Here is a 17,510-nt window from a genome sequence, read left to right as displayed (position 1 = left end):
GGCGGTGAGAAAACACTAGACCCAGCTGCAAGTAATGGCAGAGACATCTGCATGGCAGTTATTAGTCTGAGCAGGACCTGCCAGGGGAGAGGGGAGTTTCGGTAATGGTGCTCCCTGCAAGCATTCTGCCATAGAGCTCAACACCCTAGCACACATCAGTCATTCTCTGGGGGAAGGAGAGACTGATTGATTTATTTATTAATTAGATTGCCTACTATCCACCTCTCTCTGCCATTTGTGCCAATTCCCTGAAAAGCAGGTCCCCCACTCACATGGGAATAAAAACCTTACTACGAGATACCTCCAGATCTTCCTTTCCCACCCACCTCTTCAACTCCAAGACACAGGCAGATGGACCTGCAGCTCTGCTGTTCTGTACACACCCTCTTACGTTAAATAACTCCTCAAAATTGTTTTCCTGCACTTTACTGCAAAGAAGAAATACAATACTGGAAATCTAAAAAACACCCTCTGGGTTTCTTCTGAATAAACTAGAAGTTTTTTCATGTTTAATATAAACTTTTAATTTAGAAGAGTCACACAGAAATGTGGTTTTGCCCGCTCTCAGAATAATACTTTCCTTTAAAAATAAAAAAGGGGGGGGGGTGTCCCCGTAACATAAGAAATGTTTTGCTGATGAGCTCACATGGGTCCCAGGTTCCCTACCATCCATCTCCCTCCTCCCTCGGCTGGGCAAGGTCTCTCTGCTAACAAGGGCTTGCATTGCCTGCCGCCCTCCCTGGAGGCACTGCCCTGGCGATCCTCCAAGACCTGCCACATCCACCCCTGACAGCAAGTGTATCCAACCTAAAAATGCCAAGGGAGAGCCCAGCCCTACGCTTCCAGCACGACACATGAATTCTGCAGTGCTCCGGTGAAATCAGCACAGGAGCTTTCATTTCCACCAGTGGGAAGCCCCCAAGTGACACAGCTGTGTCTCAGCAGGAGCATGCAACGCAGAGAACAGCAGCATGATACTAAGGGAGCAAAATTTGACCAAATGCCACCTTGATTGCCACGCTCAAACTGGTGGAAAGTTAAACTGCTGTTGTGAAGGCAGGTGAAGTACTGCAGCCTCCTCTTTGGCATCTCCGATGGCACCTTACGCTGTCAGCTTGCCAAATCTGATCACTGCTCCGTCATTTAATCCACATGTTTTACAGCAAGCTTACACATTTCCAACTGTTTTGAGAAGCAAAGAACAGAAACATGCACTCAGTAAAATGTATCCCATTCTGTTTTGGTTTTTTGGATCTTTGGAGGTTTTCTTTTTTGTTACTGTTGAACATGAACTGAGCTCTTACCAGTCAATTCAAAATTATTCCACTTCCACATAAAAGGAAAACTTAGTGGATATAGCCAGCAGCTCCTCCGATGAGGAGTGTCTGAAATGCGTTAGAAGGAAAGAGCATAATGGAAATGGTGAGAGAAGCAGGCAGAGATTTGCTGAAACTAAGCAGCAGAGCCATCTCCTCCCCAGCTTGATGAACCATCAGTTCGGATCTCACCGCTGAGCTGTACAAAGCCCATTTTCTAGGAACTAGCAAATACTTCTTGAGTTTCTCTTTGCTTATTCATAATGGATATTATGGTTTTACTTACCATTTCATAATACCTGGCCCAGCTCCCCGTTGACACAAATTTCATTAAATAGATGAATTATTTATCCCTTGCCTGAATGGTGTGGATATACCACCTTCCGTCAACATGTGTGGTGAATAATGGATGTCCTGTTAAAAGATCTAATTGCACTTTTAAAAGCAAGGAGGCTTTGACGATGTATAGCTTTCTGTCGTGTCACCAAAGGCACTTGTCTCAAAGGGAGAAGCATTTGCAGAGGTTTAAACCAGGACAAAGATGACAAGGACCTGCCAGGCTTTCCCTCCTTCCTGCAGCATCAATAGCAGTGTGAACTCTCCCGCTCTCACCACTCATTCCCCAGGAGCTTTAGGTGTGCATTTCCCACCTTGGAACCTTAATCTGGAGTTTCTTGCCAGCTCTGCTCCCACACCTGCGTTTCTAGGAGCCTTGAGAGACCTGAGCTGCTGGTGGGCAGCAGAGCTGGCAGCCATCAAGAGCCCAGTGCAAACCCCAGGAACCTCTGACAGCTTCCTACCAGCTACTCTCGTGAGAGCCATGGAGAAGTATTTGGCAGGGAAAGCACACAGTGGGAAAACTGCCTACCTAAGGGAAGTCACAAGACTTTTCCAGCTTAAATTGCTCCTCCAAGGCCAGCTCATTACCTAGGCAATTAAGAGAACAGGACTAGGCTTTATTTTCTTAAACCGTGCCTTAGGCTTTATTGCTACAGCTATCTGCAGTACGTGGCCAACAGCTCATAACGTGGGAGAGCAGACCAAGTGAACAAACGAGCAACATTACTCATCTCTAAACACATCCAGAAATGCACGTCCCAATCTCAAGACCTCACCTCTAAGCAGAAGTTTCAGGGGCACTATTATATGGTCTATAATAACTATGTAATTTAAAGCACTTTTCCAGTCTGACCCAACTGCCAGGGAGCAGCTCGGGCACTTTTTGGGCCATCACAGCTCTAGCAGTAACTGTCTGGATTTGTACCATAGTTTAAAGGGTTAAGCTCAGCCCTGAGGCTGCACCTCGATCCTACAGGTGGCCAGCTAAGATTTTAAGAGGACTCCAGGAAAACCCCCAAACCCTCAACACCCGCAGGAGTGTTATTTTTTAAAAAACACATGAGAGGGGCAAACTGCTTCAGTTTTGGATCCACGACACTGACCTTCCTTCCATATAAAACATACCATGCATAGCTCAAAATCACATACAGCCCAAAACGAAAGCTGTGCCTCCTCTCTGATCCGCGATGACAGACTGTGCAGCTGATAATCCATCTTAAGCCAAAAATTTCTAACACCACAGTACATGCCAAGGTATTTTCCTCCTCTCCTCCCAGCCAGCGATGCATCCAGAGTTGCCCAGAGGATGTGCCTGGCTGCTGGCAAGCCCAGCTCTGTGGGTAGGATGCTGCGTACAGGCAGGGGTGCATCTGCATCCCTGAGGAGCCCCATTTCAAAGCAGAGACAGCCCGTGACCGGCTTACAGCAAGGCTCAGCAGGGGGGCTCAAATGCATCTCTTGGCATCACGGACTGAGCTTCTCTTACCCCTGCTCCTACAGTTTACAAACCTTAGACGTAATTCAGAGCCTCGGGAGAAATCCTGTGAAACAAAGGCTGCAGGTCAATTGCTGAATGTCGGTGCCAGAGTGACCACCCGAAGCCAAATGGCCGTGTGCCAGGCAGCGTGCTGCCTCCTCCCCAGGTGCAGTTTGGGGAACGGCTGGAAAAGCCATGCTGCGTTGTAGCCCTCCAAAACAGCACAAGCCCATGAAAGCCCAGCTGAGGTCATTTCAGGTGACTGCAGAATCCTGGCAAAGCCCCAGTGTGCTGGCACTTGGGAACAGAGCCATGGGGACACAGGTCTGTGAGAGGCACAGGACCCCCTGGGGACACCGAGCTGGCCTGCAAGGGCAAGTGAGTGCTCATCGGGGGCTAGCTTTCACACTGCAGAAGCGCCAGGCTGCCTGTAGGATGAGAAGCAAAGCTTGGACAACCTTCCCAGCACACTGCAGGAACAAATTGTGAGAGATACTTCTCGAGACTGAGCCCTTACCCATTCTGAGGCCTGCCAATTGTCTTCCCACCAGGTGCTTAAGTGGACCAAGCAACACAGATGTTATCCAACAGCCACATGACAAGGTATCTTTGAGGCATCTTCCTTTTTTTCAAACAAATCATCAAGCAGGGTGAGACCCAGCGACAAACCTTCCCCTGGAGCATCTTCCCTTCTCTCCCCCTTTCCAGAAGGTGAGGGAGGCAGAAGAAATGGGGACCCCCACATAAGCCAGCAGTGTTTGCCAGGCCCTAGTATCAAGGGGAGGAACAGGGAGGGATTACAGGGGAGCAGCCTGCCAGGCACCGCCGGGCTAAGCCGCTGGCGCTCATCTGGTATGACGTGCTGTGCAGACCCCGGCACGGTGGCACCGGCTGCCCAACAGCAGGACACGGGGGCTAGGGGTGAGGGAGGGCAGCATGGCAGGAGCAAGGCGGCTTGGCTTTGCTGCACTGCTCCAAGGACAGTCCTCAGCACCAGAGGGGAGAGAGGAGAGGGCTCCTGGGCTCGGGGGGAGATGCAGACCAGCATGCCTGGCTCCTCAGCTCTGGGCAGTGGCAGCCCTGCAGCACACTCCCACCCCTCCCGAGCCATACACGATGAAAAAGCCTCCTGCAGGACAGGGAGGAAGGTTAAGGCGGTGAATGAAAATTAAAAATATTTGTCTCACCAAGGAGGAATAAAAAATTACAGCACCTGGGGGGGACTGTTGTGAAGGAAAAGAGACCTGGATAGGAAAGGAGAAGGTAGAAGCCCGTCAGCCACTGATGTTGGGATAGGACCCTCGATTTGGGAGCCAGCTTCAGCTCCTTTTGGTCCTCCTGGTCCAGGCTAACGGTGCTGGGTTCAGGTCAGTGCCACCTCACCCAGCAGGATGGGATGTGGGATGGGCAGGGCTGGGCTGGACCATCAGCCTGGTGAGTCCGCCAGGGAGGCGGGACTTCTCTCCCAACGTCTCCAGCTCTTCCGTGGCCCGGCTCCCCCACCTCCGTTCACCTCTGTCATGGTGAGCAGCGTTCCCATGGGCAGCATTTGTATGCACTTTGGGCTGCAAAGCCAGGCAATGGGGTAAAAGAAATGCACCTGCACGTCTTGCAGAGGACAGCAGTGCTGCTCCATCACAAGAGAAGCCCTTCCACCATGCCACAGATCAGCCCTGGCATGGTGGGGTGTGCTTGCCAACCATCCTCTTCAGCCCTGTGCCATGCCACAGGAAGATCTACTGTCCTGGGGCAGACACTCTGCAATCCCAAGACATTTTGCTTCTCTGTATCCTAGGGGCCAGAGGGTCCTTCAGATGGTCAAAATCAGAGAGAACCTCCCGTCTGACATCAGGACGCCTGTCCACATGACTTATCCCAAGACTTGTCTAAACTGTGTTTTATCAAGTATTACCACACACAAAAAGCAGTGCCTCCTTCCAGGAGGAGACCATTGCAAAGAGCCAACATGGCCAAGAGCCCTCCTTCTCCAGAGATGCTGAACACACATGGCAAGCACCTGGCACTGAACTGCATCCCAATTGGTTAAATGGAAAAGATTTGCCAGACCGCAAAAAAGGAACGGATTTAGTAAACAAACACACGGATGCTCTGGTCCTTGGGACTTTCAAAGACCTGTGGAAGATCAGCACCTGGCATCAGGGGCTTCACCTCAGAGACACCCAACCCAGCACTTGGCATGACAGCCTGAGGAAATGTTTGTTTAGGCAAATAACCCTGCTTAACAAAGACAATGTTTGATGATCTCTAAACAACTCCAAAGATTAAATGACAAAACATTGAGCAGCCTTAAATCCTCTGTTTTCCATCACCTAGTTGCAGGCCTTTAGTCGTGCTCCCAGACAGGCAGAAAGGGAACAGGGGCAGTCATATGAAGTGTAAAAATCCCCATGTGCCAAGGAAAAACATGTCTCTCAAAAATCAAAGACCTCTTGGCAATATGTCCCCAAACTGATGTTCAAAACACCGCTGTTCAGACAAAAGCCCACGCAGATGCTTCTCGCACACAGTATCTTGACCATCTCTGACAGCTAAACATCAGGTTTGCTTCCAGTGCACAGTCAATCCACCCCGACCTGTGCAGATCATTTACATTACAGTGCAATCTAAATGCAGGTACATGTTTCAAGAGAGCTGTGAAGCCTGCTCTGCGTTTTGAGGAACGTATCATATGGTCAGAAGGTGATCAGGAGCCTGAAACAAAACGACAGAAGCTCCCAGAGTTTCTACCAGCGACCAAGATCTAGAAACCATTCGCTTTTTGATCACTTAAGCCCATACAAACTTCCCCATACAACGATGCATAAATCAAGATGCCAAAACGACATTAAAAAATAATTAGTTTTCAAATAGCCAGGAGGAGACATTTCTGGCACCCAACAAATTATTTAAGATGGGCTGGAGAAAAGGCAGCTGGCATAAACCTGCTGGGTGAATTGCTGTCAGCGATCATCGGCACCACCCGAGACCTGCTCCAGGATGACATGCTGCAAGGATGTTTCTCCTCACAAGGCATGGCAGCACACCCCAGTTTCTGCCCTTGCTTTTCCTTGATCTTCTTTCAGGGAGCCCTCAAGCAGGGATGCACTCGAGCAACGGAGGTGCCAGTTCCTCCTTCCTCCTGCGCCAATACAAGGGTTTGCACCGCCTGTTTCTGAGCTGCCTCCAGACAGCTCTGGGACAGGCTGAATGCTCTCAATAAACACAAAAAGACCCCATACCACTCGTGTTTTATGATACAATCTCACCTGACACTTGTCAGCATTCAGCAGCTAAAACTATCTCCTCAGGATCCCATTTCACATTTCCAAGGATGCTGAGCCAGAGTGGGAGCACAGGAGCTCACCCGGCTCAGCAGTGAGCAGGCAGGCAGAGCCCAGCCACTCCAGCAATGTCCTAACTTTATTCCCTGACAGACCTAGGGGAAAAACCCTTAAACATGCAGGTGACCAAAAAGAAAGAAAAAACAAAAAGGAGAAGAAGGAATAAGCAGAGTATTTTGAACAGGAGCCTTCCTTAAGGTGAACTTCATCTCAGCTCCAGCACAACTTGTCAGAGAGCAAAATCACTCTGGCATTTGCATCAAAAGGAATCAAGTCACTTAAAAAAAATCCGATTTCGTAGATGGGGTGGGATTGCCCAGAGCTCCTTTTAAGGATGTTTTTTTAAAAAAATAGCTCTGCCATCACTATTTGCATCTAAAAGGATGGGAAAGCCCATTTTATTACAGTGACCTGCCTTGAATCGGGCAGAGGCAGGTACCATCCCACGGCTTCAGACACACCAATGCACTCCACGGTTGGAAGCCGGCACCACGAAATCAGATTAGATGGAATGACAGAAAAGGCAAAATGAGAAAGAATCTCAAAATGAGGAATTTTGCAGTTTCTCACAATGCAAAACCAAAGTAACCCACCATGCGGGGATGCAGGAATGGCACACCCCAGGACACACAGCTCTAGCAGGGTGCTTGTGGAGCAGTGGGACTGTGTCCTCTGGGCTCATCCCACGCTCAGCTTTTCCCGGCTGAGCGGGCACAGCATCCCAGCACAATCACCCTGAAAAGGGCGACAAGCCCCAGAGCAACTTCTGCTGTGACGCTTTGCAACAAGACCAGCCGTTTCAAACCTGCTGATTTAAGGAATCACTACCACCCCTCGTTTTGTAAATTCATTGACTGGTGAACTTTAAGTTATTAATATTTCAGGGGAAGAGCAAGGCCCGCACTGCGCCACGGACTCCCACCCCATGAACAAGTGTGCTCTCATGGGGTAGGGAGCCTTCAGAAACACCAGCACCACGCTGGTCCTCCTCTGCTTCAGAGCACTGTCACAGACGATGGGTTTGGGGCAACGCGTTCATCATTGCAAAGGCTGATGCAGTAGAGCTCCTTTCCAGGGCAAAACCAGCGTGGAAAACACAACCGATACAGTCAAACAAACAAATTGACCTGACGCTGCAAGGCAAACAACTCCTCTCTGAGGCCATTCATTTTTCATTTCACCCCCTCGCCAATCCTACAAGCAGGGTTTAAAAAGAGAATGGAAAAGGGGAAAAAAAATCCCAAACAAAACAAACCACGTTCAGTACATTCAATGATTTGCAATTAAAAAGAGAAATTATGGTGTTTCTGAAGTCATATGCAGCATTCCCAAGCCACTGCTATTTCATTAGGCAAATCCAGGGCTGCACAAATACCCTCCTGTGGGCTCCTATTAATTACAATCATAGCCCAATGGAACACAGTCGTGCCTTTAACACGACCTGATTTAAACGGTTGCCAAATAAACTGTAACCACATCACAGGTAATTACTATTCATTTTCAGCACACTAAAAGTATTTCACTGGTCTATTATAACGGGGGAAAAAAAAAAAGTCACTGGCACGGTGAAACTTTCCAACTGGGCTGCACAACACACCGCTGCCCTCCCAGCTGCGCCCGCCGGAGCCTTTGCCCAGCACCACGCAGAAATCCAGCCGAAACCTCAATTCTCTACTTGGGCAGAACCCCCAAACAAAACCAACTTCATCTCTCCAGATCCCTCGAATTCCGAGCAAAGTGCGAGCTCTGCTTTCGCCCAGGCGCGATGCATCCTGAAGCCTTGAGGCTTATTGCAAAGCAAGAAAATCTGGGGTTAGAAAAAGGGGGAAAAGCAGTTCTCGGGAGGGAAGGGGAGGGATGCCGAGGGGGGGATGCTCCCGGCGCGGTGCCTTACCGCTGAAGAAGCTCTTGGCTCGGAGGTAGCCGGCGCTGAGGCGCAGGACCGACAGCTTGTCCAGCCCGGCCACCACCTCCTCGGGGAAGGGCAGCAGCCCCGCCAGCCGCTCCAGCTCCCGGTTCAGCCGCTCCCGGTGCCGCTTGGACGGGTTGGAGGTGCCGCCTTCGGCCGGCCCCGGCCGCACCCTGCCGGGCAGAGCCGCGTTACCGGGCGCCGGTCCCGGTCACATCCGTGTCCGCCCCCCCCCCGTCCCCCCTCCCCGGGACCCTTCCCCTCGCCGCCCACTCACGCCCGGGGCACCGGCTTCCTCCGTTTGCGACCCGCGTACATGGCCGGGGCCGGCAGCGCGTCCCCCGGCAGCCGCCGCCGCCGCAGAGCCCCGAGCGGGCTGCGGCCACCGCCGCCCGGCCCGCAGCCGCCCGCGGGGAGAGGGAGCGGGGCCGCCCCGCCCCCGCCCCCGCCCCGGGAGAGGAGGGGCTGGGGGTGGGGGGGAATGGGGATGTGGGGGCTTGAGGGCATTAGGAGGTGATGGGTGGGCGGGTGTGAGTGAGTCGCGGGCTGGGGGGGGGATGTGGGAGATGATGGGTGGTTGGAACTAAGGGGGAGACGTGGGTGTGACGGCTGGTGGATGGAGGGTAAGGAGGGATGGTGGGTGGGTGGGGGTAGGTGGGGATGTGAGGTGCTGAAGGGCATTGGGAGGTGAGGGGGATGTGGGGGGTGGCGGGTGGCTGGAGCTAAGGAGGAGAACATGGGGGCGATGGGGGGTAAGGAGAGATGATGGGTGGATGGGTGGGTGGGGGTAAGTGGGAATGTGGGGGGCTGAAGCGGATTGGGAGGTGAGGGGGGTGATAGGTGGTTGGAGCTAAAGAGGGATGTGGGGGTGATGGCTGGTGGATGGGAGTGAGGGGGGATGTGGGGAGAAGGACGGGTGGGTGGGGGTAAAGGGGAACATGGGAGATGATATGGGGCCGACAGGGACTGGGAGGTGAGGGGGGATGTGGGGGGCTGAGGGGAATTAGGGTGTGAGGGGAAATGTGGGGGGCTGAGAGGAGGATATGGGGGCAACAACGGCTGGATGGGAGTGAAGGGAAGAAGGGGGTATGGGGATGATGGGAGGGAGGTGGGGATGGGGGCAATGACAGGCAGGTAAGCAGGGATGTGAGGGGCTGAAAAGGAACTGGGAGGTGAAGGGGACATGGCAATGACAAGGCAGATGGAGGATGAGGGGAGGAAGCAGAGCTGTGATCCCCACCACCCACCTGGGCGAGCGGTGGGAGCACTTGTGTCACTGCATCACCCTGGCATGCTGGGATGACTGTCAGGGTGACTGGGTGCACATCAGTGTGCATGTCCCTGCGCATGAGAGCGCCTGTGCACATGCGTGCGTGGCAGTGACACCCAGGAAGCTGTGCGTGTGTGTTGGCATCACAGGTGACCATGCCTCTGAGCCCCACCGCTGCACAGGGCAGTTGGGGGAGCAACAGGGGGACACTGTCACACCTCTGCTGCTGTGCACACCCACAGTGGCTGGGGACAGTGAGAACGTGTGTCACACACCTGCCCTGGGCTGGGCACACATGGCTGCACTCTAACCTGGAGGCAGGGTGTGCGTGCATGCACCAGGCATGGTCACCCTGTCTCTGTCCTTCCAAAAATGCTCCACCAAGTCACAAGCAGCAACAGGGCCAGAGCACGAACACCCAGGGCAGCAGCCTGTGGTTTCTTTGCCTGTAATATTGGAAGGCACCCACATGGCTGCATTGCCCCCCAAAATTACCCTGTACAAGGCAAAGCACAGCCCTTCCCCCATCTGCGCTCCCAGCCCCATGCCTCCCCGGGTGCAGGAGGGGGGCATGAGCCAGGACTGTCCTCCTTCAGCCAGCGCTCAAAGCAATTGGACTCTGGGTTAAGCCAAAAGCAGGCTTTTTCAAATACTTGCTCAGTCAAGAGGGAAATGAAGAGACACTGTTTCAGGTCAAAACAAATCATCAGCGCTATACAAAGCAAATCGCCCTTTAATACGTAACCAAATACAGGGGGTGAGTTTCAGGACATCTTTTTCTCCTCAGCATCATCTGTCTGCCAACAGCAATACAAAGAAATCATAAAGCGTAAAATGAGACACTGCCACGAAAATAGATGTTATATGCACACACACAACGTAGGAGGAGGTAAGACACAAGTAACGCAGCACCAGGGGTCTCTCTTGGCCCCAACCAGCAGAGCCCGGCAGGGTGCCCCCTCCCCAAGGCACACCTCTTGCAGGACCCTGGCCTGGGGCCATGCACTATTTCCCATCATCTTACACGTGCCAGGACAGCAAAGGCTGGTGAGTGGGGTCCATCCTGCTGCTTTTTGGGTCCATTGATGTGTAAGGCTCCCTATCATCACGAGTCAGCTCCTTGCCCCACCCTCGGTGCTCCTCCAAGGCCACTTCAGAGATGTCTGGCACATCTCCAGCATCGCTTGGCTCCCAGCCTGCAGCCAGGACACTTCCTGAGCCCCATCTTGCCCTGTCAGCAGCCCCGGGAGCCCCAGCACAGTGAGACAAAGCAGGGCACAAAGCAAGAGACCTAGGGAGATCAGGCCACCCCACGCCAGTACATGTGCAAGCCTGCTGCTGGGCTAGCCCTGCAGTGATTACCTGATTTCACTTGCTTGGCAAACTAAACGCTTAATGGTGTGAGAGGCAGATGTGATGCTCAGGGTGGCAGGTGCAAGGGGGGAAGATGTGGAGGCCCCCACTTACTCTGACCAAGCTGGCTTGCTGTGTCTGACCTTGAATCACACCACACACCTACCACATACCTCCCATCAGGTTTCCCCTGATGGATCTGGGAGAATTTGCCCCATGGCAGGGGGGAAAAAAAAAAAGAAAAAAAAAAAGTCGTCACATCTTAGGTTAAAAAAGTACAAAAGAAAGAGAATTCAATGAAGTGGTTATGCTGGTCTCCAGGACAAAGGTTTGAAAGGCACAAAGTTGGTCCAAAGTGGAGAGGTAGAAGACAGTCACTGCATCCCTTTCTGCCGTTCTCACTGCTTTGGCAAAACCACACCACCCTGAGCAACTGCAGGAGTAAACCCCATCACCCCTCTGCCTGACGGCACAGCGGAGAAGGCAACGACAAGCCAGTCACAAATGCAAGGGGCGTTTAGTTGGAGCTTCCCCACCCTGCTGCCCAGAAAGGTCACAACAGCTTGATACCTGCTTCTCCCAAATTCTCCAGGAAAGCTGCTGAAGAGCCCAAAACCCTGACCTGCCTCTGCTCTCACCAACTCCACCTCCCACAGAGACCCTTCAGATGCTGCTGAGCTTCTCCAAGTGCTTGGTAGCATCCCCTTTCCTAAAGGAACTACATCACCATGAGCTTGGGAGGAGGAGGGGGGATGGAGAGCTCAGGAGGGAGGGAGCAAGGAGCAAAGCAGAGGGACTCAGGCAGGCTGAGATGATGCAGGGGACTGAACAGCAATGTGACAAGGGTGGTCCACTCATACAGGTGATGAGGAGACCATGCTGCATTGAGAAACAGCAATTCAGTGCTACACACCTGTAAGGCAGCAGGTCCATCTGCAAGAGGCTGCAATGAGTGCGCAGGCCAGCAAGCAGGGTCCTTCCTCGGACCCCGAGTCTGAGAAACCTCCCCACTGGCATGGCTGCGTCTCCCTGAAAGTATCATAGGAAAAAAACCCCCAAAACCAAAAGACAAAAAAACCAATAAATTACTTCATCCTAGACTGCCTGAAAGCTCTGCTAGGGCACCTCGTTTCAGGCACTGGAAGAAAAAATCCTGAACAACCAAGAAGCATGGAGCACCACTCACAGATGTGCACGGCCAGAAGAGCTCGTAATTGCAGGTGGGTTTTCAAAACGTGGCTCCTAGTTCACAGTAAGGCTTCAAACCAGGCTGCCCACGAACGATGCTGTGCCTGCATTCCCCTGGCACCACCCCTCCCTCCATCCATGCGAGCTGGTGCACCCCTCAGGTCCTGCAGCCCTCACACCTCACCTTGGGCTGGACCTCGCAGGCGCAGCGCGGCTGCCCGCCGGCAAAGGATGCTGATGGGAAGCCAGGGCCCCGCTCAGAGGAGGGCAGTGCTTCTGCACCCACCTTTGCAGGGAGAGCTGCTGGGCACCTCAAAACTGAGCCTGGTGAGGAACATGATGCTCCACGGTGGCTCTCACTGAGGCAAGGCAAAGCACCCAGCTGCTGGGGAAGGGATATTTTAGCAGCATCCCTAAGAAAGCTGCTCTCAAAAAGGCTACTTCTATACTGGCACTCAGGCAGCACAATGTGGTCCAGCTGGTGGGTGCTGGGACCCGTGTTGGACCCCAGCAGGAGCCCGCTGTGTTGCACTGAACCTGCCCTGCTGCATCTCTGAGGAGCTGCCCCAGCCTGCAGCAGCCACGGCTGGCGCTGCGTGACCCACTTGTCCTCTCGGAGCGCTGCCTGCTCCCCTGCCCAGGAAATGCTGGGCTCTAGGTGGGGTATGAGCGGCTGTTTGGGGATGCCACCATCCCCTGACAGCTGGCTGACTCCTAAGGGTGCTGATGCTCGTGCAGGGAGAACAGCCTCCTCATCACAGAGGTCCCCAGCCCCAGAGAACAAGGATTCATGCAAGCCCTGTGCAGGGCAAGGAGCAGGCTGGGAGGGCAGTAACCACAGCCCAGCCCCCAGGGAGCTCTCGGGGCTGCCAGCCAGCAGAGTTTGTGAACCCATGTGCGTTCCTGACACTTCCAGCTGCTTCGGAGCTACGGCCATCCAGGCCTCTGGTGGGCAACATCCAGGAGAAGCACTCTGGCCCAAAGCATTGGCTGGGTTTGCCTGGACCAGGACACTGTGCCACTGAGTCACCAGCGTGTTTGAGTGCAACGGAGGTGGGCAGCTTGAGCCCACCAGCTTGCACCCGGGCTGGCTCTGATCATTAGGAATAGTGTTATCTACAGGAGCAGAGGTAGCAACCTCTGCCTGAAGCACTTGTCCCGGGTTTGCCAGCTGAAGTGCTACAGAGGACTTGCCGCTGGAGACCAGGACATCCAGAACAGTTCCCCCCATCAGCCTGGCTGAGTGAAACGGGACCTGCTGTTCTGGCTGAGCAGTGCTGACCTCAGATGTAATGGAGACTAGAGAGACCACAGCATCTTGGCCTTGTGCACCAGGTGCCTGGGGCTGTGGTGGGCCTTGAAAAGCTGAATTCATTGCCCGGCAGTGCTGGAAATGAGCCGCAGCACTGTTTTCCTCATCGCAGAGTGATGCACTGCAGTGCGGGAAGTCCATGCTCTTCCCAGCATCCTCACTGAGGAGCATCTGCTCCTCATAGGGCACCACCTCGGTGGCCAGCCTCTCGCCACCCTCCTGAGCTGGCGGCTCCTCTGCACCCAAGCTGAGCAGAGCCTCCTCCCAGCGCTGCAGTTCTGCATTGTCCACGTTGAGGCTCTGGAGGGTCTGGCAGATGTTTCCATTCACCTTGCTCTTCTCAAAGAGTGTTTCTATAACAACCAGGAGGGAGTCGCTGTGCTCTCTGGCATCACCAGCTTCCTCATTCTGGCTCAGTCCAGTGGGCTCAGCAATGACATCTGGCAAGGAGAACTGAGGCACATCAGTGTGGGAGATGTATATGGATGCATCTTGCTTCATCATGGCCCCAAGAAGAGAGCTGGGGTCTACCGAGCGCTGCTTTGAGTGCGAGTTTGCTTGTGTCTGCAACTCCTCCTTAGCCTGGAAGGAGTCCAGGAATTCGGGAAGGTCATTCCCGTACAAGACTGCTTCCCCCGTGGCAAAGCTAAAAGGCAGCTGCAGGTTTCTCTTCCGCAGATGTTCCTCCCCTTCTTCATTCCTTCAGGGCAGAGGGGAAAAAAAGATGGAAACAGCATGAGCACCTCCTCTGAGCCAGGCAAAAATCACCCTGCCAACCGTGAGACAGGAGCTCACAGCCTGCCCTGGCTTTTCTAAAGAAAAGGGTGCTGGGCTGAGCTGGCTATGATGATGCTGGTGGAGGACCAGGGCTCTGGGGAGCCCACGGGGAGGTGTGCGTGGCTGAGGGAAGGGCTGTGTGTCCGGGGCTCACCCCAGGCAGGGTGAGTGTGTCTGCAACCCCCTTGTCAGAGCTGTTTCACTCATGCCCACCTGCTACAGGAGGGCACGTGCTGCAAAGTGCCAACCATGCAACCCAGCCGCCCTTTCCTCCACCCTCACTGCTTCCACGTGCCTCGGGCAGCACCACGGCCACCCACGCCAAGAGCAGGCGAAGGCAGCTGGGGATCTGGTGATACTCACGACAGGGCTCGCTGCCGGGCAATGATGCAGTCGGGTTTGCCTGCTTTGTACACCAGCCGGGCATTGGCCTGCACCCACACCCAGCCACCTTTCTTGGTCAGCAGCCGGAAAACCGTCAGCCCGCTCTCCCCTGTCTTCATCACTGGGGCAGGGAGAGAAGAGAGGTGGCACAGACACGGTTACTCCGCGGGCGCAGACAAATGGCACGTGCAAGAGGCCACAAGGTTGAGCATCACCTTGCACCCGTGCGACGGGGGAGGAAGATGCAGGACGCAGCCAGCACATGATGCCACGTGCTGTGCTGTCCCTCTGCCAGCTCCCTGAGCAGGTATGACACCCAGGAGGGGAGAGCCTTTATCACAGCCGCCTCAGACCGGGGACAGCCCACCCGCTGAGGAGCAATGGTACTGGCACAGCCAGAACTGCACTGGTACCAGGGAGCCGCAAGGGCTCCCACAAACGCACCCACCCCGACGGCCCCTCCAGACAGCGCCGCTGCTCCCCCCAGCACTCACTTCTCACGTGGTTCTCCGCACAGTGCATCATGTCAGCCACGTGCACAAACTGGTACCCGGACCCCCTCCTGCACAGCTCCGTTTCCGTGTACCCCAGGACAACCTTCCCCCTGCAAACAGTGCAGAAACACAATGACACCAGGAGTGGATCCCCCACTTGCATCCCACCAGCCAGACGTGATCCCCTGCCCAGAGCGCAGGCAGCTAGCCAAAGCCTCCCGCTTTGGGGGGGGTGCAGCTCTCCATCCTGGGCTGAGCCACATCCCCTCTTCCACAAAACCACCCATGCTGGGTGTTTGCTAAGCTAAACCACAACAACCAAGAAGCACTGGTGCCCAGTTAATCTGCTCCCCATGTTGATGGAGGGCGGCAGCAGATGGAGCAGAGGTATTTAAAGGATGCGTAGATGTGGCACTTAGGGACCTGGTTTAGTGGTGGGCTTGGCAGTGCTGGGTTAACAGCTGGACTCAATGATCTTAAAGGTCTCTCTCAACATAAAGGATTTTATGATTCCATGGCAAAAGCATCAGACACCTTGCTGTGGGAGCTGGGTCAGAAGTGCCCTGTTCCTACAGGCTCTGGTTTTCTGCCCAGCGCCAGGGATTTTGCCATGAGGAAGGTGAGAGATGTCCTACCGGGAATCACAGGCCACGGGAGTGAAGTCCAGCTTGTGCTTTGTCTGGAAGATCAGCATCTTGGTCCGAAGCTCCAGGATGGAGAGCGGCTGGAGGAGAGTCGCGACGGCGAAGAGAGCAAGCGGTGACTTGTCCAATGCTGACTTCTGCTGCCCCAGAAGGAATTTCAAGCGCCCGCGGAAATTCAAGGCCTTAGAGGGGATTAGAAAATGTGGCTGTGAAACAAACAGGGTGATGGGGACTGGCTGTGCTCCCACCCCTATGGGACACGAGCGGTCCCTCGGGAACACACTAGGGGCAGAGGGGTGTCCGGGTGCTGGGCTGCGTTACCAGAAATCCCGAGGAGTTATCCAGCAAGCAGCGGAAGCGGCAGGTGAAGCTCCTCTCCACAAAGGAGGGCTTCTCGGGATGGAGGTGCTGGGGGCTGGACACAGCGCTGCATCCAGCCAGCAGCGGCTGCTCGCTGGGAGAGGCTGGGAAAGCAAAGGGAAAAGGAAGCTTTCCAAGCTGCGCACCTCAAGCTCATGGCCACCTGCTCCTGGTGAAGACTGCTGCTCAAGTGAACCCATGATCTTCACAAGAGGGGTAAGACCTTGCCATGGGAAATTACCAGTTCACAACAGTTTCTGGTCCCTTGCCTCTCAGAGAGGAGCAAGGCAAGCCGCCCTCACTGAAATAGATGGATTTCAAATGCTGAAAAGCTGAGAGGTTTGAGGGAAGCATCCCTGCCCCTCCAGCACAACAAAAACCAGCACGTCACCACTGTTGGCTGCTTTTGGTGGCAGGTGGCCATGTCAAGCCCCGCGGTAAGCTGTGAGTTCCAGAGGGAGGCTACGGGATGCTCCTTAGCACAGGGCTGTGCTTGGTGGCTATAAATGCCACCAGGAGGGTTTTCCAGCAGAGGGTGGCCATGCAGATGTGGCTGGCTGGTCCCCAGGGACCGCCCCACACTCACCATCATCATCAGCAGGCTGGGTGCTGCCAGGCACCGGGGCTCTGTGCAGCTGGTGGCGGAAGGCAGCTCTGTCGTCCGCGTGGATCAGCTCATACACGCTCTGGTAGATGAGATCCGACTGGAATGACACAAGGGGAAAAAAGCATCGACTTCTGCCCAGCCTGGCAAAGATGTCTGGAGGAGGACAGGGCAGTAGGCTTTCCTTTTATTTCCTAATTATTTTTTTCCAGACTTATATGGGGTTTCTTGCTATTTGAAAAAAGGGTTTTATAATTTTTTTTATTCCAAACCAGTGGGAATCTGTATCCCAGTGCAAACCATCCTCCTTTGGTGGACCACCAGGAAAGACAGACGTGCTGATGCTGGGAAGGTTGCCCTCACAGCAGAAACACCAGCAATTCCTCACACCTCCTGCTCCCAACACAGCCCCCTTCTTCTAGGGCCATGCCTTGGACCAGCCTTTCCCATCACGGTCCTGCATGCTGTGGTGGTCAGCACAGTCCTGCTAAGCTCACAGGTAGCTCAAGCCACCAACTGCCATGTCCCGGCCCTCAGAAACACACCATAGCAGAGCCTCCTGCTTAACCAGACATACCAGTACCTTGAGAAGACCGGTCCCTGACTGACAGCTGTTTTGACTTGGGGCATCAGCCCACGAGGATCCCAGTGAGCTGGGAAAGGGTACAAACAGAGGACAAAGAAAAAACCACATCAGTGTCTGCAGGTGCAGGAGGAACCCATGCAGTGAAATGGGTTTAGC

The 17,510-nt window shown here is 54.1% G+C and overlaps 2 protein-coding genes across 9 annotated transcripts in view; both read right to left on the bottom strand.

The window, feature by feature from the left end:
- The window catches only part of LOC119152687 (aryl hydrocarbon receptor-like), a 28,642-nt gene extending 19,853 nt beyond the window's left edge, over window positions 1-8,789 (bottom strand). The window contains 2 exon segments of the mRNA XM_037398291.1: window positions 8,368-8,555; window positions 8,660-8,789. Of these exon segments, the coding sequence (XP_037254188.1) occupies window positions 8,368-8,555; window positions 8,660-8,700 (229 nt within the window). The 5' untranslated portion in view covers window positions 8,701-8,789.
- A 1,569-nt stretch (window positions 8,790-10,358) lies between these two features.
- LOC119152913 (aryl hydrocarbon receptor-like) overlaps window positions 10,359-17,510 on the bottom strand; it is a 38,458-nt gene continuing 31,306 nt past the window's right edge. For 4 of the 8 annotated variants that reach the window (XM_037398699.1, XM_037398697.1, XM_037398696.1 and 1 more), the window contains 6 exons: window positions 16,751-16,868; window positions 16,126-16,268; window positions 15,796-15,986; window positions 15,161-15,270; window positions 14,646-14,787; window positions 10,359-14,205 (listed from right to left, as the gene is read on the bottom strand). In XM_037398699.1, the coding sequence (XP_037254596.1) occupies window positions 12,351-14,205; window positions 14,646-14,787; window positions 15,161-15,270; window positions 15,796-15,986; window positions 16,126-16,268; window positions 16,751-16,868 (2,559 nt within the window). In that variant the 3' untranslated portion in view covers window positions 10,359-12,350. Of the gene's footprint in view, window positions 14,206-14,645; window positions 14,788-15,160; window positions 15,271-15,795; window positions 15,987-16,125; window positions 16,269-16,750; window positions 16,869-17,345; window positions 17,422-17,510 lie in introns of all 8 variants that reach the window. The other 4 variants (XM_037398701.1, XM_037398700.1, XR_005105977.1 and 1 more) reach the window with 3 other exon arrangements.

Source organism: Falco rusticolus, chromosome 8 (assembly GCF_015220075.1).
Source record: "Falco rusticolus isolate bFalRus1 chromosome 8, bFalRus1.pri, whole genome shotgun sequence".
Lineage (NCBI taxonomy): Eukaryota > Metazoa > Chordata > Aves > Falconiformes > Falconidae > Falco > Falco rusticolus.
Note: the sequence above shows the minus strand (reverse complement) of the source record. Positions and strands in the feature narration are given on the sequence as shown.